General features: G+C 38.5%; 1 protein-coding gene across 9 annotated transcripts in view; it reads left to right on the top strand.

The window, feature by feature from the left end:
• ITSN2 (intersectin 2) overlaps window positions 1-24,020 on the top strand; it is an 83,000-nt gene that overhangs the window by 43,626 nt on the left and 15,354 nt on the right. For 6 of the 9 annotated variants that reach the window (XM_027640895.1, XM_027640890.1, XM_027640892.1 and 3 more), the window contains 17 exons: window positions 555-704; window positions 932-1,072; window positions 1,877-1,964; window positions 2,628-2,767; window positions 3,690-3,770; window positions 5,533-5,669; window positions 7,336-7,781; window positions 8,745-8,866; window positions 10,637-10,812; window positions 11,093-11,237; window positions 11,661-11,866; window positions 12,669-12,733; window positions 13,464-13,630; window positions 13,919-13,964; window positions 14,140-14,261; window positions 15,039-15,135; window positions 17,304-17,495. In XM_027640895.1, the coding sequence (XP_027496696.1) occupies window positions 555-704; window positions 932-1,072; window positions 1,877-1,964; window positions 2,628-2,767; window positions 3,690-3,770; window positions 5,533-5,669; window positions 7,336-7,781; window positions 8,745-8,866; window positions 10,637-10,812; window positions 11,093-11,237; window positions 11,661-11,866; window positions 12,669-12,733; window positions 13,464-13,630; window positions 13,919-13,964; window positions 14,140-14,261; window positions 15,039-15,135; window positions 17,304-17,495 (2,521 nt within the window). Of the gene's footprint in view, window positions 1-554; window positions 705-931; window positions 1,073-1,876; window positions 1,965-2,627; window positions 2,768-3,689; window positions 3,771-5,532; window positions 5,670-7,335; window positions 7,782-8,744; window positions 8,867-10,636; window positions 10,813-11,092; window positions 11,238-11,660; window positions 11,867-12,668; window positions 12,734-13,463; window positions 13,631-13,918; window positions 13,965-14,139; window positions 14,262-15,038; window positions 15,136-17,303; window positions 17,496-22,556; window positions 22,996-24,020 lie in introns of those variants that run through there. The other 3 variants (XM_027640897.1, XM_027640896.1, XM_027640899.1) reach the window with 2 other exon arrangements.

The raw sequence follows: 24,020 nt of genomic DNA, 5'->3' as shown, positions 1-24,020 counted from the left end.
TGGAGAGAGAATGTCATTTGTGTCTGAAAACATTGTGTCTGTTATAGATGAATCGAGTGTTTGGCATGGGTTAAAGATTTTCAGATGCTTCACAGGACAGATGAGATTTTCTTGGATTTTTGCAAAAATTTGTATTCCAAATGAGATTGTACTGAATTCATAATTGATAACATTTTGACAGCTGAACTTGAGACAAATTTGCTACTACTTGGTGTCTCAGCACATGCATCAGACTTGTCTGTTTTATGTAGTCCTGTGAAATACTCAGAGGAGATTTCGAGCAGTATCTGTCAATGTGCTATTTTTGGGCAGTATTCCATAGCTACAATTAGAATTATGTAGCTTTTCTTCATCCAGGCTTGGGAGCATGACATGAAGAATCTTACAGGATCACTTCCTGCCTTCTTTGATGCTGAAGTATATAAAAGCACTTTACAGAAGACATTATGTTGTGTTGCCGTTATGCTGTTCAGAAATAGAGCACATTACATTAAATTATGGTCTCTGAGTTCTGCATCTCTGTTGTAATTTAAGGTAATGTAACTTTTGTACAGGCAGCAAAGCAAGAACTTGAGCGCCAGCGACGATTGGAATGGGAGAGAATTCGTCGCCAAGAACTTCTTAATCAACGTAACAGGGAACAAGAAGAAATTGTCAAGTTGACCTCTAAAAAGAAGAGCCTCAATCTTGAATTAGAAGCTCTGGTAAGACAGGAATTTCACTACACGTGTTGAAATATGGTATTTTAAACTATGCAAATCTTAATGTCTGCATTAATGGCCCACTAGGAGTTTCACTCTGTTCTGGATGAGGCATCTAAAGCAGGTATTTTGGGTTGTTTTAAAGAATTGATTGTGAACTGGTCTGCCCACAGATTTAGTGAAGTGACTTTTTCCATATGTGGTATAATCTGTCTTTGATTTCTTTCTAGACTGACAAACATAAGCAAATCTCAGGCAGACTGCAAGATATTCGTAGCAAAAAGCAAGCTAGAAAAACTGAACTGGAGGCTTTAGATAGGAAATATGACCAAGGAATCATGGAAGTCAAGCAACTGCAACAACAGCTCGAGGTATGTAACTTCTGTTAAGCTTGTAATTTTCCTGTACTGTGTTCTATGTTTCCATAACACTGCTGATAATGCTTCCCCATAGGGAGGAATAGTGAATCAGTTGGATTATAGTGGAGAGAGAAATAGGCAAGGCTGTCAGCATAGCAGAGGTTTTCACTTATGTGTGGTGTTAAAGAAATTATTATATATAGTACAGTGAGCTGATAATTAAATGAGAACAGTTGTCAAAACCGCAGCTGGTCTTTTGTGAACTGATTAAAGAGACTTCAGTTATGAGTTCTTTTATGGCTCCAGACTCAAATTTTTATGAGGAGTGTTGTCCTGTATCCAGAACAAGTTAATCTTTGGGCTGAATTACCTTACTGCTCTTTTTTCTTTTGTTTTTTTCCCTCTCTTTGAATAACAAGACATAAATTATTTCAAACCAGTTGACTACCGTGAATCATCCTGTACTGTATTTTTATTAATGCTTTTGCATGTCAGGGAAACATCTTTTCTTTTTGTTACTGTTTTATGTTAAGCTTAGGGCAGTCAACTTAAATGGTCTCATGATAATATTTACACTTTTAACATGTCTGTTAAAATTTCTTCCAGCTGTGTTAATGCTTTCAGGTCAAAAGCTTTCAATTTTAATACTATTTCTATTAAGAGTATAGAGGTCATTTTTTCCTTTACCCCATAATGGTAACTTACATCCATGTTTCATTAATATGAGTTGAAGTTATGTTTGAAATTTCACCCATTTTTACTTGCTGATTTATAAACAATATTAAAAATTTCTCATGTTCCCTTCAATATCTACAGGATTATCAGAATAAACTAATCTATTTGGTTCCTGAAAAGCAGTTGTTAAGTGAAAGGATAAAAAGTGCTCAACTTGAAAACACTCAGAGTAAGTGCCTGCAAGTGAATTCTCTTCTGTTTGCACTGCTGACTTTTCATCTCTTGTAAACAAATCTGAAGGATACAAACGTGTTAATAGTACCTTCACTTTTAAATCTTTTCAGTTAAAGCCACTGTTTCACCTACATTCCAGTTTTCCCCTCATGTTCTAGATAAGGGGTAAACAAACACATTTTTGCAAGAAAGCACAGATTTTGCTTGAAAGTTTGTCTTGAAAATCTATGTATACATATACATCTATGTATATGTATAGATATATATACACATATATGGGCTATGTGGCCCATAGTATTAAAATTCGTCTGTTTTTTGGTAGTGTAGACTCAAGGGAATTAATTCATGTAGAGTTTACATTGGTCTTTACGTGAAACCACACTGCAAGTCACTGTCTAGAGAAGTTTGCTATGAATTGGTCTGATGTTAAAAAAAAACACACCCAAATTGCAAATTATTCTGTATATATTCCATGTAATGCCTGTATGTCTCAGTTCAGTGTTGGGGCCATTTCTTCTTCAAGCTGTATATGAATAGAAGGGTAAATCAAGGAATTTTTGTGAGGAAAGAGGTTGGGAATGTGTTTATATTAGGAAAATAATAAATTAGTTAGTGCAAACAGAAATTCTTGTAAAATTGCTTGTCTTTCTTTATGCAGGTGCAGGAGTCGGTTCAGTGACCAAGAAGTCCGTAGAAAAGGAAGAATTATGCCAAAGACTTAAGGAACAATTAGATGCCCTTGAGAAGGAAACTGCTTCTAAACTTGCTGAAATGGATGAATTTAACAGTCAGCTTAAGGTACGTGCATTAGCTAAATATCTTACACCTGTAAGCACTATATTTTATTTCTTCATCCGGCCATAAAGATTGATGCCACTTCTACCAGGCTTCCAAAAAGCTTTCCCCAACTTCCAGTGTCAAATAAGAGTTACCAAAAGTCTTGGAGTAAATAATACAATAAAAATGCACTTAAATCTATTGCTAACGTACTAAAATATGAATCTCTTGCTAATCATTGCTTTGCATGACTCAGCTGTTGCTCACTCTCACCTTTTGCCTTCTAGAATTCTTTTTGATTTAGAATTAAAGTTTTTCAGACCCTTGCAAATTCTGTTCTTACATTATGAGGTCGTATTGGCTATTATTTTTGAATTGTGCACTGAACATTTAACTTTTATTAAAAGAAGCACATGTTTGCATATTACACTGTACAAAATCTGGTTGCAGATTTAGGTATTATCCAAAGATCACCTAATCCTTAGGTATTATCCTAAGGCCTAGGCCACCTATTTGTTTAGAAGTTAAGAATTATTGACCACTGTCCTTGAAGGTTTTTTTGTTTCAGAGGCCACTCTTGCCTTGTCTAAAACCTCAGGCACATCTCACAGGGTAGTATCCACTTAACTTTATTTACCAGCTTACTCCTGGTGGCACTGATGGGAACTCTTTCCTTAAGTGATGGATTAATGATGGATCAGAGTGAGAGCTCTGCACTCTCCCAGTTAAAAAAAACAAACAAAACCACACAAAAATTTGTAAACATTTAAGGAATTTCTTTTCTTTTTAGAAATGGCTTCATACAACATGCTTTTTTAGTTACTTGTTTATTGCATGGCTTGCTGTGTTCAGTGGCTGCATCCACAATTCAGTCTTCCCTCAAATATGTTTTTCAAAATACAGTGCAAAGATTAATTGGCTTTTTATCTACCTTATCTTACAGTGTGAGAATATGGATGATTCTGTTCTTCAGTGCCTTTTGTCTCTGCTAAGCTGTCTCAACAACCTCTTCCTCTTACTTAAGGTTATTTTCTAATCTTTGGCTTTTTTGGTTTTTTAATTATTTCGCAATTTTTCTCTGCTTACCCTTTCTGTTTAGTTGTACAACTTCTATTAAATACATTTTCCTAATAGACAATTGATAGGCTGTTTTCCTTTCTGCTAGCTTTTACATCCTCTTAAAGACTTAACATTTTCTTACCCGCTTAGAAATCCAAACTGCAAAATACTGATAGCAAAATATTGACTTTTTATTTCTTAATTAACTGTCCACTAAATGGTTTTACCCAGGTATTTTTCTTCTTAGTTAAGGTAATGTGAAACAAAAAAATATTGTCTCAGATGAAAACAGTGTCCCCTCCCACTTTTTCATCTGTTGCTCTCTCCATATATCCATGCATCTGAAGCTGTGAGTCAGGTATATGGATTCTTATCCAAGTTTAAAAGTATAGAAATAGCATCAGTATGCAGATTATGACATATGACATGGCAAACACAATGTTGTTAAGCCTCCAGATTAACCCAGTACTAACACCTACTTGCTCTCTTTCTTCAACACTGCTTTTGTCTGCTGGGGTCAGAAATCTGACTTTGAGAATAATTTATGAGTGGAAAAAAAAGTCAGAATTACTTTACTGAGCTTTTCATTTTGCGTAAGGGTTTTTCTGTCCTTAAATCAAAGATATGAGAGTTTTTATAATGCAGGTTTGCTTCTGAAGCAACCCTGAATTTTTATACAAAATGAGAAGAAAAAGCATTCTCAGCTGAATATGTTTGGGAGGAAATTGCAGTCAATTGCTTGATTTAGTTTGTTGCTACAGAGACTTTCACTGACACAGCACTCTTGTTATCTTGCCTTTGTCATGTAAATTACACAGTATCTCTTAGGCAACATGATTATTGATAGAGTTGCACATTGTAGTGGGAATGGATCGTTCTTAATTGCTTTGTTTGTATTTATGAGATTGATCCTGTTGCATTGCTCAATGTGTATCAGTAGGATTCTTAAGAAAAAACACTCTACCTTACAGGTGTTTTGTAACATGGTGAAGTACAATCTAAAGTAATTCTATTATTGTTGATTTATTTTTTTCTTCTGTAAATTTAATTATTCCAAGGATTTATGCTGATGTTTTGCTCTGAAAAACGGTTGTTATCAGAGGGAGGTGGAATAGGATTTGAAGGATGTACTCAAAAGAAAAAAAATTAAATTCCGAAGTTTACAAATACAGGAGAACTCCAGTCAGAGTTAGTGTCTTTAAGCTATGGCTTCCCACAATGGTAAGCCTGCTGGGTAGTTTTTTAAAGTTTTTCTGATTTAAATATGGGACTGATCATTCAGAAAGCATCACAAAGGCAAGCCCCCCCCTGCAGGGATGTGTTCTCAACTTTATGGTACCGTGTTGGCTTTCAGCTGAAATCTGCCTCCTTGTAGTTATTTAAAATATGCTTCACTGCCTTCCCTGCCCTTAGATAATGTTGTGTTTGAACACTCAGTTTTGTGTCTTCCACTATCCTGTTGTATTTGGCATTTCCAGCAGGTGTATGACTGGAAGGGCTCTTTGAAAGCATAAAATACGTCACTGACTTTGCAAACCTGCCATCTCCATTTATCCTTCTGTTGATTTGATTTTCTTTACAGTGACCTCCAAGGACTGTTAATAACTTAATACTACTTTGGCCATTTGTATTAAAACTTGGTTCAAAAAGCATTAAAATGCCTGGATTGCTTTTCTCAAAGATTGGCTTTGTTCCCTTTGATGTACTTCATTGTGTTCCCTCCCTAGGACCTGAGAGAAAGTTACAGCACACAGCAATTAGCCTTGGAGCAGCTCCACAGGATCAAACAGGACAAAATAAAGGAGATAGAAAAAAGAAGAACTGAACTTGTACAACAGAAGAGACTGGAAGATGAGGCTGCAAGGTACCATGGCTGAGTGTACCAGCATTGCAGTTTTTAAAGCAAAATAATGCTGTAGTGACTTTTAAGATATGTGTGTGTATACATATATATATGTATTTGAATGCAAAAATACATCCTGTTGGTTGCCTAGAAGGAAACATTTTCTGTGGACTACCACTGGTGTAAGATGGTTTGAATTTCCTCTTTCCAATCTGTTTAGAAACGAAGATAAAAGCAAACTTTGTAATTCAGCTTTGATGTATAAATAAACCAAGTAGTCACTTTTTAGCTTTTAGGATTTTTAGTACCTTTAATAGATAATCTTCAGACATTTAAAATTCCTCATATATTCTGTCTTGTTTTAGTGGCCTCCAAACATCTGACTTTTCTTTAAAAGCACTTCTGACTGAGCAGTTGCCAGGTTTTTGTCACGTATATCCCAGCAGTTGTGAGATTGATACTTCCTTAAGGAAGGGCATTGACTGCTTAATTCCTATGCTAGTCTGGAAAGCTGGATGGGTGAGCAACCTATAAATTTTAAATTTGGTTCCTTTTATAGGAGGGAGGACAATGAGAAAATTCAATTCTGTTTGAGAGGATCATCCCTTCACTTACACGTGTCCTGGTTTTGCTCAGCCCAGTCTTGTATCAAGCACTCAAAATCTTGTTGTTCTCAGCTCTTAATTTCTCGTGATCTTGTTCCAGACTAGTTTTGTTTTATTTTGTTTGACTGATTAAGAAACTAGTTTTTAGGGTTTGGTTCTGTCTGTCTTAAGATGCCACTCAATTTTTTCCCCTCTCTCTGGACCTTCTGCTATCAGCTGCCTATTTTGTGTTAGTTTTTTGGTTGAACACAGCTCTGTGATAGAGTAGCAACATCACTGCACAGCTTCTACTAGATCCTACCTTGTGCTTGGATGCACAGTAAAATGCCCATCAGGGAAGTGGATCTCCCACAGTGAGTTGATGAAATGGTCTCATCTAGACATGGTCCCCCCTCAACAACCTCCACAGAAGGTGACCCAAAGGGTTGGGTCCTCTCTTTTCTGAAGAAAGGTCGTGACAGCTACATTGCAGTGATTTTTTTTAAGCACATTGAATTGGATAATAAGTTCTTTAGACAGCTGAGGCACAGGATAGCAGCTACATAATTACAGAGAATACAGTCAGATTTCCAGATTCTGTCTGCTGAAGAGTGGTCATGGCAGGATTTAGGGTATTGCAACTGCTGAAGGCAAATACTTCCAGCAGCAAAGATCAGTATTCAAAGGCTATTTCTATGTATGTACCTATGTGAAATTAATCTGTTTTGAAATGATTGTTTCCCATCAGGAATTTGGATAGGATGTTGGTGGGAAGCCTGAATCCAGCTTGGTTCAATTAACAGATCAATTCTTGCTCATCAGGATGCAGATGGGCAGAAGTGCTGGTGAAGGCACTGCAGAAGTAACCCTGTAGCAACACAGAACTACATTCTGTACCAAGAATTTTAATCCATTTGTTGTTTTTATGTGGAATATACTGACACTCATGTTAAGACCAAGCACAGTCTCCTGTGGAAGAGCTGATTGCCCAGAGAGCAGAATGATCAAGACTGAGCTTTGCTGACAAGTGCCATCAATTAGGAACACAATCTCATTCATTTCTATATGAATGTTCTCTTACCTGTCTCATTCCTTCCTTTCAGGAAAGCAAAACGGGAGAAGGAGAACCGATGGCAGGAAAATATTCGAAGGGAAGAGGAAGAGAAAAAGAAGCGACTGGAGGAAGAACGAATGCAGGAAAAAGTCCAAGAAAAGCTGAAAGCTGAAGAAGTACTTGCTCAGATGAGGGAAAGGGAAAACAAACAACAGCTTCTTGCAGAGGAGGAGAAAAGTAGACAAGCCACAATCCTGAGGGAGGCAGAACAACAAAGGCAGAGGCAACTGGAAGAAGATAAAAGAAAGCAAGAACAAATAGCAAAAGAAGCTGAGGAGAGGCGTAAGCAGAATGAAGAAATGAAAAAGATAAAAGAAGCAACCAACTCTCAAGAGATGGAGAAACACAGTTCTAAAATAAACATAAATGAAAAGTTTGCTGATCTTTTGAAACCAACAGAGGGTAAAAATCTTAAGCCACCCTGGAAAAATGAAGGTAATCTTAGTCTGTTACATTTTTGCTTTAATGGGTTTTATTTTCCTGAGTGTTATTTCATTCTTCATATGTATTATTGTTAATGTGATGTCATGGCAGGCCTAGACATTGTCTAAGATATCATTTAAAAAACCCAAACCAGTGGTGTTTCGCATCTACAGTTAGTTATACAACATCCTATTAACTTAGGTTACTTTTATCAGTTTTCGGCACCTATGACTGATGACAAATCTTCCAGTGATTGTGGTCAACAAATCACAGATACTCGAAAGAGTAATATTTTTGGCTTTTTCTTAAGGCTTGCACCTTCTTTCATTAAAAAAGAATGTTAATATGGAGGTTTTCTTTCAGTAATGAGAGATGGGCAGGTAACACTCAGCAAAGTTATTTATTAATAGTGAAATCTAGTTTATTTCTGCATACTCAATACCTCATTAAAAAAAGCCAAAGAACTGAATGACTAGACCTAACTACCTGTGGGACTTGGAAAAACAGTGGTTTAATAATATTTGCACTAAAGGCACTTTTGATTAGTTTCATCCTTCATAAGCCCTTGCCAATTTTTATTAGCCACTTTTATCACTGAGTTCAGCAAAAACCAAATTAGAACAGGGCTGAAAAATATTTGCATACCTCAGCTATACCTTGTAAAACATTCACTGTTAGTAACTCATTGCAGAACAGAGATGCAAAGAAAATATAAACCATGATATTTTGCTATTTTGGGTTTCTAAATAAAATCTTCAGACATGTTGATGAACACTTATTGTTGCAACAGTGGTATCTTTTCAACCTGGAAAATTACGATGGTGTTAAATGAGACTCTATTAAAGCACTGGCTTAGCCAGTGGCAGCCACAGAGCAGACTGGCAAGGAAAGATGAGAAGATAAATGATGGGACTCCAACTAAGTACTTGTCTTTCAGCTGTATCAAAATGGTAACTGGTTTTCTTATCCTTCCAGGCAATGCAGTTAGTGTTGCAGAGTCCAGGAATTCTGTTGCCTTGGTAAATTACAGAGCGTTGTATCCATTTGAAGCAAGGAACCACGATGAGATGAGCTTTAATACTGGGGATGTAATTCAGGTAAGATTTGCCATTCACATTTAAATTGCAAAAATGACCTTGAGATACACAAGGTCATAAGGGTCAAAAGCATTGCGTTGATATATTTTAAAGTTTACTTAAAATTTAAGTTGGATTGCTGCTTTTTTTTTAAATAGATGAAATTATGATTAGTTCAGCCAGAATATTTCTTTGAATCTTACAAGTCCTAAAGATGCTGAGAAACTCTTTAAAAATAACCATAGTGAATGCTAAACATAAACTTTCTAAAATTAGTAGACTCGAAATGATGTAGTTGTTGCAGTTCATTGTACATGTACAAGTTGGCTTGTAAGTGTCTGCTTGAAATATGAGCACAGTAAACAGAGACATGAATTATTAATTAATGGCATTTGAATTAAAATCAAACTAGTTATTTAACAAGTAGATGTTAAAGGCTCTTCTGAATTTTAATACTGTTTTCCAGTATATTCTTAACATAGATTTCTGCCTCTCTAAGCAAACTGGTCTAGTGGAGGGTGTCCCGGCCCTTGGCAGATAGGTTGGAAACAGATGATCTTTAAGGTCTCTCCCAACCCAAACCATTATGATTCTATGATTCTCTTGCTGACTGTCCTTTATAAATCCTTCCTCAGACAGATACCCATAGTAATTTGTTCAGTGTCCCTTCTTTGTAGCACTTTCCTGGGTTCAGCTGAATTTGCTATATATGATATTACAGCAGGACTGTAAGACTGAAAATGCCTTGTGGCATCTCAGTTGAAATCTGTGTTATTTCCTGTAATTCTATCACTTGGCAGCATACATTGTCTTGAAAGCCTGTGCCTTCAGGTGAATGTGTGAAAACTGATTTACAGCTGTGGTAATACAATTAATATTTATATCTGATGTATAAGTACTTTTGGTTCCTCCTCAGTCAGACTATAAGTGATATAGGTAGGTGATAAGGGAGAATTACAAAGCAGTGTGGTACAAAATGTTAAAACACTATTTGACTATTAAGCTTCAGTTTAGCAATTTTAAACCATTTATTTGCATTTTCATACCATCGAAGCCTGGAAGAGGGAACAAGAGAAGAAGGTTTTGTTTTGACTTCCTTCTCAGCTATAATTGTATCATTTAACTACTGGTGCCTGATTTCAGAAATGGGCTAACAGCTGCCACCTTCTCCTCCTCCTCTTACACCCCAAACCTCAACTAAGCTAACAAGCTGATAGTATTTTGAGCTGCTAATTTTTAGCCAGTTTTCAGTAACTGGCTAATTTGCAGCATAATAGAAGCTTCAGTATTGCTGTGAATGTTTAAGGATGCTCTATACTTAATCATACAGTAAACAGCAGCACTTTTGGGTGTGTTTTGGTTGCAGTCAGCTGGCACAGTTAATTATATCTATAAGCAGAATGGTTGTTTCCCTGCTCTGCTGGGCTCTCCAGCCATTGCCTGTGGGCTGCACATTCAGCAAAACACGACACAATGCACTATAATTTTTGGCAAGCCAGAGTGGCTCCAGATACAGTACAAGATCCCCCATGTGCATGTCTGGGACCTGTTTGGAGGAATATAATGTCTTTGAGGCCTGTCTCTACCTGTATCTGAAACCAGTGTGGCTGCATCATTACCCTGTTTTGTGAACAGGGCAAAATCAGCTCAGTTCTGAAAGGGGAGAATGAAAATGCTGATCCTTGTATGAGCACTGCTTAGTTCAGTGCCAGCAGGTGCTGACACACCAGGTACCTCATTTGTTTCATACTGCTAATTCTGTTTCCTTTTTATTTATCCCCCTATCCATAGGTTGATGAAAAAACTGTAGGAGAGCCTGGTTGGCTTTATGGGAGTTTTCAAGGACATTTTGGTTGGTTTCCATGCAATTATGTAGAAAAAATACCAGAAGGAGAAAAAGCTTTATCTCCTAAGAAAGCCTTACTTCCTCCTACAGTATCTTTATCTACTACCTCAGCTGCTTCAGAGTGAGTTTTTGTTATGCTTGTGTTGAAATTGCTTTTTCTAAATTTGGCTAGTACATAGTGTGCTGTATAGTTTCACTTGGTGTTTGTTTTTAAAATATAAAGGCATAAAACATATTGAAGAACATCCTTAAAATTTCCAAGCTAAGACTTTTAGGTATTTGATAGTCTGCTTCCCATTGTATAGAATATCTGTTTTATATACATTAAAAAAATACTCTGCTTGAGGTACTTACTAAATAAAAATTGTAATTTGATAAATATGCCTGTGTTCAATTTGCAGACCACTTTCACCAAGTAAATCTGCAGAAGAATCTGATTACCAAAACATCCCCTTTTCTAGCCTGAATGTTAATACAGCCTGGCAACAGAAATCAGCTTTTACTCGCACTGTGTCCCCTGGATCTGTTTCACCTGTTCATGGGCAGGTACATTGTGTGAGAGTGGGGAACTTGCTGTGTTTTAGATTCATGTTCATTAAAATGATTTAAGAGAAGCCAAAGCAACACACAACTTTGCTAATGCTGGGTGCACTGAACAGGCTAGAGGATGAAGAAGCTCGTTTGAATGCTCCATTAGTGTGCATTGATATAATTCCATGTTTCCAGGGACTATTGAACAAGAAGGGTCATGTTTCGTAATTCTGAAATAATTCTCACTTATAGTTAGATGCAGGAGGTATTTCTAACAAATAAGAAACTGAGTCAATGCAAAAAAAAACTACTCAGCCATTACGTAGGAATGGAGTTGCTTAAGCTTCAATAAAAGATACATCAGTGTTTGTTTGGTTTTAACATTTGCACCAGTCTGGGGTAGTGTGGTCAATGAACATCTCCACTTCTGTCTTACAGGGGCAGCCTGTCGAGAACCTAAAAGCACAAGCACTTTGCTCTTGGACTGCAAAAAAAGATAACCACTTGAATTTTTCAAAGAATGATATCATTACTGTCCTGGAGCAGCAGGAGAACTGGTGGTTTGGAGAGGTACTTGGAGGAAGGGGTTGGTTTCCAAAGTCATATGTCAAGCTCTTACCTGGGAGTGAAATCAAGAAAGAGGAGTAAGTGTGACTTCTTTTGTTGTTTTATTCAGCAGTTAACAAAAAGAGGTGGTTTAGAGTGCAGAATTCTTGCAGTGCTTTAGTGTGCAGAATATAAGTACCATTTACAATTTACACTGTGTTGTTTTAGGCTTTTATTATTTCATTCTGGCAAGCCAAGTAATGTTGGGCTCACTGCTGTGTAAATAGACAGTCTCACTAGGTGGAGTGCTGTGAAAAATCAGTGGTGTTTGATTATTCATCAAGTGCCAGACTTCTTGTTCATTACCAAGTCAGCTCTCTTGCAGTGCAGTTCCATTCTGCCTCTGAAGGTCCCTATTTTTAAGTGACCTACAACTAATCGAAAGCTCTGAGGCACATCTGGTAGAAGTGGTGTGTTTTCCCTTACTTGAAAAGATCATTATGTCTAGTCCAGTGCTGCAGGATAACTGTTCAGATAACAAACCAAAGTCTGGTTACTGCAGGGATGGCTTCACCATGTGTGTGAATTATTCTTTTCATGCTTTTTTTGATAAAAGTTCTTATAAATTCTTTAGAAAAAGAGAATTTAGTCAAAATCTTTAATTTACTTCTTTTAGATAACATAATTTGTGAATTTATCTTGTCTTTCATCATGTGATTTTCTTTTTTAAATGGTGTGCTCTTGGGTGACACTGTTTGACAGTCAGGGAAGTCTTTGCAGTTAATTCAGAGTCGATACCAGCTCTGAGATCACCAAAGTGAGCTTGTCTCATCCTCATTGAGAGATTTGTTCTTGATCAGCCTCTTAGTTACACAAACCTTTTCTTTTTTCTCTCTGCAGACCAGAAGCTATTTATGCAGCTGTAAACAAAAGGCCTAATACACAGTGTTACACAGCAGGAGAGGGTAAGACAGCGTGAAACATGCCAACTAATGCTACAGTCTATTCCTGCTTAATGGCATGTGGATATACTTAAATTTGAGAGGAATTGCTGTGCAGCCATTCTGGTGCTTGTCCAAAAGACACAGTGCAAATATTGAGCTGCTGATACAAGACTCACAAAATAGGAACTGATATGAGACTTCTAAAATTGTGACTAATTCAGGTTGAGCACAGGCATGGGTTTTGGTTTTGTTTTTAAGACTTTTGCTCGAGCACTAATATATTTCTGAAAACTCAAATATGTCTCATAACCATAAGCTAAGTTCTCTTCCCGCTGTTCTCTGCTGTGTTATTGTTGTACTATAGAGACATCAGAATGGATTTTTACTCTTCTGAGTGTGAATCATTCTCTTATAATCAGTATGAAGTGGAGAAAGCGAATATTACTGCAGAAAAATTATTTGGGAAGCACTTTCTTAACCTTATAATCTAGTGTATGTCCATGCTTCCTGATTATATTTTAGTTGCACCTGTGTTTTTTCATTACAAAGTTGTGCTGCCTGTAAGAGTTGTAAGCATGAGGTGAGATGGGATTGCAGTCAAGCAGGTAGATAAGTCAGTTCACAGGCTTGTGAAGATATGATCCATGTTATGAACACACTGGTGAATGATGATATCCCTGGATTTGCACCTGATGTACTTTTATCCCCCATCTGAAACTGTTGCCTTCTCCTTTGTGTGCTGTTTGCACAGAGTACGTTGCCCTCTATTCATATTCAAGCTCTGAACCTGGTGACTTGACTTTCACGGAAGGTGAGGAAATCCTAGTGACCCAGAAGGAAGGGGAATGGTGGACCGGGAGCATTGATAGCAGAACTGGAATCTTCCCCTCCAATTATGTCAGACCAAAGGATCCAGAAGTGAGTTCATGTTCTGAGAATAAACACACGGTATTTTCTCTCAGTTTTATTCTATTGACACCTGGCTCTTAGGTAGTGATTTTAAGCAGAGGCTAATATACTTGACAGAAAAGAAAATCCTTGATATCTTGACTGCTAAGTGAGTGCTGTAGCCAGAGTCACACTGCCTTTGTCCATACAGCATGGTGTTTTCTTAAATGCGGGCTCAAAATTAAAATTTCCACATGCTTTTAGTATAAACTCTGCTTTTTTACTGCACATTAAAAGGTGGGTTTTGTGTCTTTGTAGGGTTCTAGTTATTCTGGCAAAACTGGAACAATAAATAAGAAACCCGGTAAGTGATAACATTTTAACATTTAAGACTGTTTCTTAAGTAACTCTGAGCATTTTGGTTCATATCAGTGTGGCTCATGTTCTTAACTGCACATCATGTACCAGGATATTACTGTGGATGTAGCTCTTGCTGCAGTGAAAAAATAACAAATGCAATTAGTATGTTTTCTTTTCAGAAATTGCTCAGGTTACTACTGCCTATGTTGCATCAGGGACTGAACAGCTCAGTCTTGCTCCAGGACAGCTAATACTTATCCTGAAGAAAAATGCCAGTGGATGGTGGCAAGGAGAGTTGCAGGTAGTTATTCAAGGAGAAATAATTGTGACTTCATGAATGGCAACGAGGTGCTCTTGGGTTTAATTCAAAAAAACAACTCAGTATAAAGTTGTATAAAAACTGGCCAGAAAGTTATTTTCATTTGGGATTCACCAAGGGAGGAGAAAAAAAGGTTCTTTTAAACCTTAGGTTGCTGGGGGTTTTTTGTTTGGTTTGGGGTGGATTTCTTGGTCACAGAAAACAGTGAAACTGTCAATGAATATAGCCATGGGAGGGGAGAGAGGGAAGTTGGCAGTTAATAAATTGTTTAGGATTTAATTGGTAAAACCCTGAACTGTAAAATTATTCTAATGAAAGAACAGACATTCTTGGAAGTTGGAGTTGGAAGCTCGTTTATTGCAAAGGTGGCTGTTCCCACTTTTCTCCTTTCCCAACCTAGATTTAAGAAGAGTGTCATGTGACAGTGCCCCCAACCTCGTTAGAGACTCCTGATGCATAAGTAGAATATTCGTAGAACAAATTTTCAGCCCTACAATTGAGTTGTACTTGGAAATCTGCACTTGAAAATTTTGGATGAACGTGTTTGCCAGAACATATTGGGGTGCAGCTTTGTTCCAACTGGGTTGTTTTATCCTTTAGCCAGATTTTTTCCTTTTGAAATCTGTTTAGTATTTAGTAGGTGTTTGGAAGCCTGACTTATCTTTGTTCACAGAACTGTGTGTCCGATTTGTTGCATTTTTCCAGTCTATAGACTATTTGGTTTTTCAGTTGTGTAATAACCATTGTAAACATTTACAGGCAAGAGGGAAAAAGAGACAGAAAGGATGGTTCCCTGCCAGCCATGTGAAGTTACTGGGTCCAAGCAGTGAAAGAACCACATCTGCTGCTCCCTCAGGTAAAATAAAAGACTTTGTATTTCATTTAGAGTATTTTATGTAACTATTTCAGTTGTTCAGGTATTAGTCTGAATTACATAACAAACCTAGTGCTGTTTTTGATGGCCTGTGGTGGGTTGACCCTGGCTGGACTCCAGGTGCCCACCAAAGCTGCTCTATCCCTGCCCTCTTCATCTGAGCAGGGAAGACAAAATACCACAAAAGGCTCGTAGGTTGAGATAAGGGCAGGGAGAGATCACTCACCAGTTACCAACAGGGACAAAACAGACCCAACTTGAGGAGATTCACTTAATTTATTACCAATCAGAGTAGGGTAATGAGAAATAAAACTGACTCTTAAAACACCTTCCCCTCACCCCTGCCTTCTTTCTGGAATCAACTTCACTCCCAATTTCTCTGCCTCCTCCCCTCCAACAGCACAGGAGGATGGGGAATGGGGCTGTGGTCAGTTCATCACATGTTGTCTCTGCCTCTCCTTCCTCCTCAGTGGGAGGACTCCTCACACTCCTCCCCTGCTCCAGTGTGGGGTCCCTTCCACAGGAGACAGTCCTCCATGAACTTCTCCAACGTGGGTCCTTCCCATGGGCTGCAAGTCTTCACGAACTGCCCCATGTGGATCCCTCCTGTGGGGTGCAGTCCTTCAGGAGCAGGCTGCTCCAGTGTCAGTTCCCCACAGGATCACAAGTCCTGCCAGCAAACCTGCTCCAGTGTGGGTTTTCCGTGAGGTCACAACCTCCTTTGGACATCCACCTGTTCCAGCATGGGTCTCCTGCATGGGCTGCAGATGGATCTCTGCTTCCCCATGGACCTCCACGGGCTGCAAGGGCACAGCTGCCTCACCATGGGCTGCACAAGAATCTCAGCTCCAGCACCTGGAGCACCTCCTGCCCCTTTCTTCACTGATCTGGGCATCTGCAGGGCTATTTCTCTCACATATTCTCATTCCTCTCTGTCCTGGCTGCAGTTGCAGAATTTTTCCCCCCTTCTTATCTCTGTTATCCCAGAGGTACTACCACTGTCACTGATGGGCTCAGCCTTCACCAGTGGTGGGTCCATCCTGGGCCAACTGGCCTTGGCTCTGTCGGACATGGGGAAGCTTCTGGCATCTTCTACAGAACCCAGCCCTGTAGCCCCCCAACTGTGCCAAAACCTGGCCACACAAACCCTCTACATGCCCATATCTGATTGTGGTATCACCGTGCAGGTAAAGTTCTAGTCAGAATCTGTGTCTTTTAGCAGTCTTGTCCATTCAGCTCCTCCCTCTGACCAAGAAAGGCAAAATCTCACAACTTTGTAGTCAAAACCGTTCTTCACAGACTCCCTCCCTGACATGTACTGTCTTCTACACACCTGAGAGCAGAAAGTCTCAGTCATACAAAGGTGTTTATATTCAGAAGATGGACACTGACCCTTACAGATTTCTATGGCAAGAGCTTTTTGTTTTTGCTAAAAGCACTAAAGAGCCACACTCTTCTCATTTGGAAACTCCATGTTTCCAAGTGCTAGCAAAAATCCTACAGAGAGCTAGCAGTCATTGACAAATAACTTGGAATTACATGCACTACTCCTTATAAGGAGAGAGACTAAGCAGCAAATTTTCACTCAATTTTTCCATTTGAATGTCTGGGTACAAATGAGATTATTTCGCAGAAAGGAAGCTCTTTTGGTTCTGCATGCTTAAATTGTGCTGTTCTCTACAGTTATGATTTGCTTATACAACAGTTTCCTGGGTTTTACTGGGCAGAACTTCCCTGTGACTAAAGCAGCAGGATTAGCTAACTCACATTTCCTCTTCCTTTGCTACATTTTTCTCACAAGTATCTGCTATAATATAATCAAACTCACTTTCTTTTCAGCCAGTAAAAGAAATGGAAGAATACTTGATTATATTCACAAGCTTTTAGAAGGTCAATAGCTGCTATACTAACTCAATCCATTCATTATATGAGCACATAGATATACAAAGTGGAAATAAAAGTTACTGTCTGGCTCAATTTTAAAAATGTAAAAGAATAAAATTTCCACATCAAGATAAGCTCGTTTGGTATTTTTCTTATGTAACTGTGTATGTGAAATTGTTGTTCCTTTCCTGTGGTTATGTAAAACACAGAATAAACAGTCTTAATACTTGTATAACTCTATTCTACTATTTTTTTTTCCTTCATAGTGTGTCAAGTGATAGCCATGTACGATTACACGGCGAACAATGAGGATGAGCTCAGTTTCTCCAAGGGGCAGCTGATTAATGTACTGAACAAAGATGATGCTGACTGGTGGCAAGGAGAAATCAGTGGTGTGACAGGTCTCTTCCCCTCAAACTATGTGAAGATGACCACGGATTCCGATCCAAGTCAGCAGTGTAAGCAACTTTTATTTTTTGATTAATTTTGTTACTTTATTTCAAAGGTGCATTGTTGTTGTTTTGCTTTGTGTCTGGGATTTGTAGTTCCAGGCATCAGCTGAATTGATTAGTACTTTAAATACTCTTTCTTTAAATACTTTGCAATAGTACTAAGTACTTTAAACCCTTTTCTATTTAACCTACAAACAGCAAGCACGTTACCAGCCAGCCAGTGTGTGACAGCAAGACTGTGAGGATGAGCTAAAAATACTGGATTTGGTAGGAGTTCCCCTTCCAAGAAAGATGCTGATAACTAACATGGACTGGGAAGCAGTGCAGGCATACTACAATTATAGAACTTACTGGAGCTTCATAAAATTACAAAAAGTATCTGTAGTCATTTTAACATCAGTTAAGTAAAAATAACCATAAAAACAATAGGAAAAAGGTAGTGGCATTAGCAAGTGGTTTATCCTGTGGTAAATGCCCATGTCCTGACTCCCAGCAATCCAGCTCTCGTCCAGTTCTGAGAAAGAACATATAATCAAAATGTGAGCTGAAAATTACCAGCTGCATGCTGAGAACTGAAGGCTGAACTGTGCACCTGCCAGTCAGTATTTTCTGTGCCTTTTTTGAACATAAACACAGTAAAGGTTTCTGGTGTCCCACACACATGCAACCCCATTTTTAGGCCCCTCTCCACAGAGAAATTTACCATCATTTTTACTCCCTCAGCTTTTCATCCTGTAATTAAACCAACTTTTATATCAATCAAGGGGGTTTGGGAACGTACCCCAGTGGCAGAGTTGCTCCTTTGACATGATAGGTCTTGTCTCTTGACTTGCTGTTTTTTCCCTTGGCTTCATTAGGAGTTTTTTATCTGCAAGTCTGGTTGAGGTTCACTCTTAATAGCCTATAGCTTGTGTGTAGGACCAGTTTGCACTTCAGGTTTGATCAACATGGTTATGTTCTTACAGAAGGATTCACAGACTCGAAATGAAGGTTACAGCTTGGATGGGAAAGTTAAAATATTTTCCCTGGGTAGCTTGTTATGGTTCCCGGGCAAAACAGAGTGTGCATCCTTCTTTTGAGGTTTTCTTTTTAGCTAAATTACTTCTGTGTTCACATTTTTTGGTAACACATTGTTTTGGGTTTTGGTTTGGTTTGGTTTTTTTAAAATGCCTCTGGCCAGTGTGGTTGGGATGTCAAAAACTTCTGCATTTAGACTGAACTTTACATTCTTTTGATTAGACATGGCTAAATCATTAAAGTGATCCTTTGAAAGCTTTAATTTGTTTACAAATCTCAGTTTTGAATAAATAGTATAGACTACACCTGGATGGGCTATAAAATTATGATTCTGGCTAAGTAGTAGAACTTCATGAATTTTCAAAAATTACAGAGAGAACAGCTTGTCACCCCAGGTGTGTTGCCATTTCAAAGTATGTGGCTGAGTTGATAAGTTCAAGGTGATCATATAGCACTAATTTTCAGCAAAAACTGTGCTAAGACCAAAATGCAATTGGAAACTTCTGATATGATAAGTTTTTCTCTAATGAGAAAATGAGATATGATAAGTTTTTCTCTAATGAGGTTTCAGTGTTGTGGAATAAAAACTTTTCCATCCACATCAAACTGTGGCTGTGCTTTGAAAGTATTTTCAGAAAGGTCAGTCACGTGAGCAGATGTGCACCTGGTCATCTGTATCTGGTTGCTAAACTTTTGTCTATGATTCAGATCTACAAAATCCACCTATTGGTGAATGAAGAGTATGTTGAACTTATGTATTTTTTTTAATTCTCTGAGTATTTCAAATAAGCTAAGTTATACATCAGTTTTGTGTTGGGATTTGCCACTCTTTCGTGACATTAAAAGGTAGGCATTTGGAAACTTCAGGAAAAATCCTGCTTCAAACCCAGAACCTGCACAAAACAACCAGCATGGCTTGTTAACTCAAACCCAGCATTGTGCAGATATCCTTACCCAGGTTTCAGCTGAGCTGCTGCTGGTCAGTTGTGTTAGCAGTAAGCCAGTTCTGTACCATTCTTCTGTAACCAGAGGAATATTTAAATATGTACTGACTGAATTTCCAAACTTCCTTGGGATTTCCTTGCAGTATTTTTTGTTCTGTTTAAACACAATGCAGAAACTATCACTAGTATTCTTGAGAAGTCACTATTCCCACAGAAGTGTTGATGTGGCCCTCTAGGGACCAACTTAGAGATATGACAGAATGTGATTTTAAAAATGCCTTGTATTTTAAAGAACTGCTAATCTGAGTTTTGTGATGTTTCTGTTGATGAATAGCAGTTTGTCTCCCACCGTCTTTTCTAGATGATCAAATACAGTGGCATTAGAAAGGCAGCAGGCAGATTTGGTTTACTGAAATAGGTTTGCAGCTTACAAAAATTCTCGATTTCCCTCAAATTTAAACTCTATTATCTGGACCAGCTTTGTATCCAGAGTCTTTTCTGGAAGTTACTAGTTATAGCTGTAATGACAAACTTCCCTAGCAAAGAAGGAACTGAGGTCAGTGAGATGTTTCTTAAGTTGCTGAAATAGCTCCCTGAGCAGAACAAGTTCACTTTTCCTTGTGGTGTGGCTGCACGTCTTGACACAGGGTCTCTGCAAGGAAAGAAAGAAAATCAATTCAGGGCATTGTAGGTTTGTCAGCAGGTCTCTTAAAATACCTGGTGATTGCAGAACAAGGAATCGTTGAGTTGTGCTCTCAGTAACCTCAGTGATGATTAGACTTGCTCATGTTTTAGTGACATTTTAATAGCCCTTATTCTAATGTTTGCACAAAAGCTATCATAAAGAATAAACAAGAAGTTTCAAAATACACCTATAGATTTAAAATAAAGAAATATGCACAGAATCAGAGTCTTCTGTTCTTTGAGTGCTTGCTCAACCATTCAGGGTCAGATGTTTTCTGTGTTGCCAGTACCTGCCTAGAACACATCTACCAGGTTCTCTTCCCATTCTTCCCTAAGGGATGTGTAAGGTAGGATAGGCATGGTGCACTTGGCACTTTACAGTTCTTTTCCATAGCCTGGTCTGGAGATAATTCTGTTTCAGCCAGCCTTTACCTGCCTTGCTCTTAGAAACTTGTTCTCTCATTATTTGGCTTTTTCAGTGAGACAGCTTTTTTCAGTTTGTCTTCTTATCCATGAGATCAGTGTGAACCTTATCCTTATTTTTTTTTTAGCTGAGATTTTCTCCCCTCAGGTACCTCAGATGGAGGCTTCTGGTTCGTCCTGGTTGAGGTGCCTCATCTCCCTCTGTGAAACTGGTCTTTCACAGAGCTGAATGTTGTGCCAGTTCTTCCTACTCTAGTAGAATCATATAATGTTAAGGGGTTGGAACAGACCTTAAGGATCATCTAGTTCTAACCCCTCTGCCATGTGCAGGGACACCTTCCACTAGAGGTTACTGAAGGCGTTATCCACTTATCCTGGCTTTGAACACTGCCAGGGATGGAGCATCCACAACCTCCCTGGTCAACCTGTTCCAGTGTCTCACAACTCTCACAGTAATGTACTGTTAGTGTTTCTGCTCACACTTTTTCCTTTCCATAGTCCAGCATTGCTGCAGTTCCTCACTCATCTGAGTAACTTCCTATGTGTGCTCAGGCCTGAGCTCCAAGTAGTTCTATAGCCTGAGAGCCACCTCCTTCCCCATTTAAACCTGCCTGATCTGCCTTCTGCCAGTGCCATGGCAAAAGGTGGTGAGACTGGGCACAGATCCTCTCTCCATAGACGGTTCTTGATGCACGTATGACAATGGTGTGAATTTCCTTAGGTACAAACTTGCTATTTATAGTAATACCATTATATCTACCTAGTTAGTTTGCTCCCCGAACCTCACTTGTAGATGTGACATATTAGAGACATGAGGCAAGCCCTGTCCTTTCACCAACAAGGTTCTTTATTTCCAGAAGTCTATTTTCATGCAGAAAAGATCATCAGTAATTCGTGTGCACACTGTCTAGGGAGTGAAGCTGCCTGATTTTCAAGGGTGTTCATAGTGAGAAAACAACTTCTGAGTTGATGTGGTTGTGGGGGGTGCATTTCTGTGTCTATATATGGACACGCATTTTGAAGTTCTCTAATTCTTGCCAAGTAACTTCTCTTTATGGAGTAAGAGTTCATGGTATCAGTGGCTTTGAGGTGTTGCCTGTTTCAGGTCTATGTGAATTTTTTATCACATGAAGATTAATAATTTATTCTAAGATTTAACTCAACAGCTCCAGAATTTTACCCCCTTTACCAAAGATCAAAGTCAATCAATTAGTTCATAGTGACATACTGACTCTCTATTTCTAAAACTATGTGGTGATTGTCAGCCAGGCTGGATAAAGCTTCCAGGTTGAAATCCTGGGGTATGGAATAGTTTCTGGATTGCCCACAAGGTATGTGCAGCTGCAGCCCATGTCACACCTCTGCCTTTAGCCTGACTTTGCAGTCAGTGCCTTTTCAGACTGTGTAGCCTTTGGTTTCTGATGGGGAATTGAGGGATGTCGTACATCCTGCTCCATGGACACATGTTACTAGAGACAAGGCTTTAATTTCTTTTAGGCTTTGAAGAGAATCAAACAGGTAAATTTTTATGTGTTAATTTAGATACACAAATTCCAGCAAGGCTTTTCTATACAAGTTTAGTTTTTATCTGATTTTCTAATGTCCCATTACAAGTTTCTCAGGAGAAATCCTGGTTTTGTTGAAATGTCAGGGAATTTTACCATTGCCTTTAAAAACAAACCCCTGGGGCTTGACCTTGTGTTGAGTCTACATAACAGAAGTCTTCCTTGGGAAGCAACTTTTTCTTCAAAGGAGTCAGCTACAGAGGTTTTTCAGAGTCAGCAGAGGCCGGTCACAAGTACTTAAATCTGTGTGTGTTTATAAATATGAAATTGCAAAGGTGGAAGCTCATGATATCTGTTTTCAGAAAGTTGAATTGTTTATCGTTCCTTTCTGACCTTTTTGGTGTTGTTCTGTCTTTGTCCATATAACTCATATGTTTCACTCTTCAAATTTATGTTCATTTTATCCTTCATTTTTTTTTTTTTGTTTTTTTTAGGACCCAATGTTGTCTTCCAGTGTGAAAGCACCTCAGAGACCCACTATCCAAGTTTGACTAGCGTGGAGGCAGGGTGGCCAGCCCTGCTCACGTGTCTGACACAATCCTTTTGCTTCGTTTGAACATTAGATCCAATCAAGAAATTAGGTTTTTGTGTTTTTTTTTCTTCTGATCTACAGTTTCAGTTGATTTGTAAAAGCAGAAAGGATAGTGGGTCTTTGTGTGGCTTTCACTGCTGTTCATTCTTGTTTCCTTTAGTATTTCCTTTGGTATTGATAACCATAGTTATTAGCATGCATATCAAGTTATCTTTTGCATGGTGGGATTGCAGACACACAAAGACCCACTATTTGCACAGTTTATCTGAGCTGTTTTGAATGGGCAGTTGTGTTCTTTTAATGTTGTAATGTACATATTTTGCAGAATTAAAATGTTCACCGATTATTGTTCTAATGGACTTGATTTAATCTCTTACATATTGAGCTTTTAAAATTGACAGCCTACATGGCTCATCCAGAAACAAACCCTACCTGTCTGCTGCTGATAGTCACTGTGATTACAAATATGCTACAGGATCTAAGGGTTAGATCTGGTGCAGTCCATCCAGCCTTTTAAAACCCTTTTTAACTGGGGAAAGAACTATTAAGCATAGAGTGGAGGATAGTTTTAATTTTTTTCTTCCTTCACAGTTTAGTACTGTGGCAGGAATTCAGGTTGTTTTGGCTCAATACATTCTATCCCTAAACAACCTCCTTCCTTTAAATACTTTATGCTGATAATTCATATTTGCTTTCAGTTTTGGCAAACGTGCTAGTTGCTGCAGTAAGTACTTACACAGCCTCTGTGTGACCAGGCCCTTTCCCTGTCCTTTCATTAAATAGTCAATGGTACAGAATTGTTTGTGTTTGGCTGCACTCTGCAGTGACTCAAAGTACTGTCTGAAAGCTGCTGCTCTTCCTTCTGGTGAATAAACCAGCAGCCTTAGTGCACAGCTAACCTTGATACAGAGGTGTTGCCAGAAAAGAGACACTAAGTGACACTTGGAGCTGAGAGCAGAGCATTTGGGTTTAGGAATGGAACTGTGCTCCTCAGCCCAAGGGTGGTCCTTCACGGCCCTGGTGTGTCACCAGTAAGGTGCAGTAATGGTGCCCATGTCTTACTGTAATGTTTGGAGGGAAGGAGGGACTTATAACCTTGATTCCCCTTTAAATAAAAGGATTAATTTAATTACAGTCTTCTCTGATTAAATAGTTCTGTGCTCTTGTAGCAACAGGAGAAATCTCATAGACACAGTATTTAATTTAGTTGGTTTCCTGAACTTGGTTACGAAATAGCAAAGGTCACTTATGCAATCAGAAATGTTTACAAAACACTGCTTGTTTACTACAGAGACATATATATATATATACCTATGAATGTTGTGAAGGTACTATCAGGAAAAGGTTAGTCCAATTGCAAAAATTT

Source organism: Corapipo altera, unplaced genomic scaffold (genome assembly GCF_003945725.1).
Source record: "Corapipo altera isolate COAL_440 unplaced genomic scaffold, ASM394572v1 46, whole genome shotgun sequence".
Classification (NCBI taxonomy): domain Eukaryota; kingdom Metazoa; phylum Chordata; class Aves; order Passeriformes; family Pipridae; genus Corapipo; species Corapipo altera.
The sequence above is the reverse complement of the archived record's forward strand: the minus strand, read 5'-3'. Positions and strand labels throughout refer to the sequence as shown.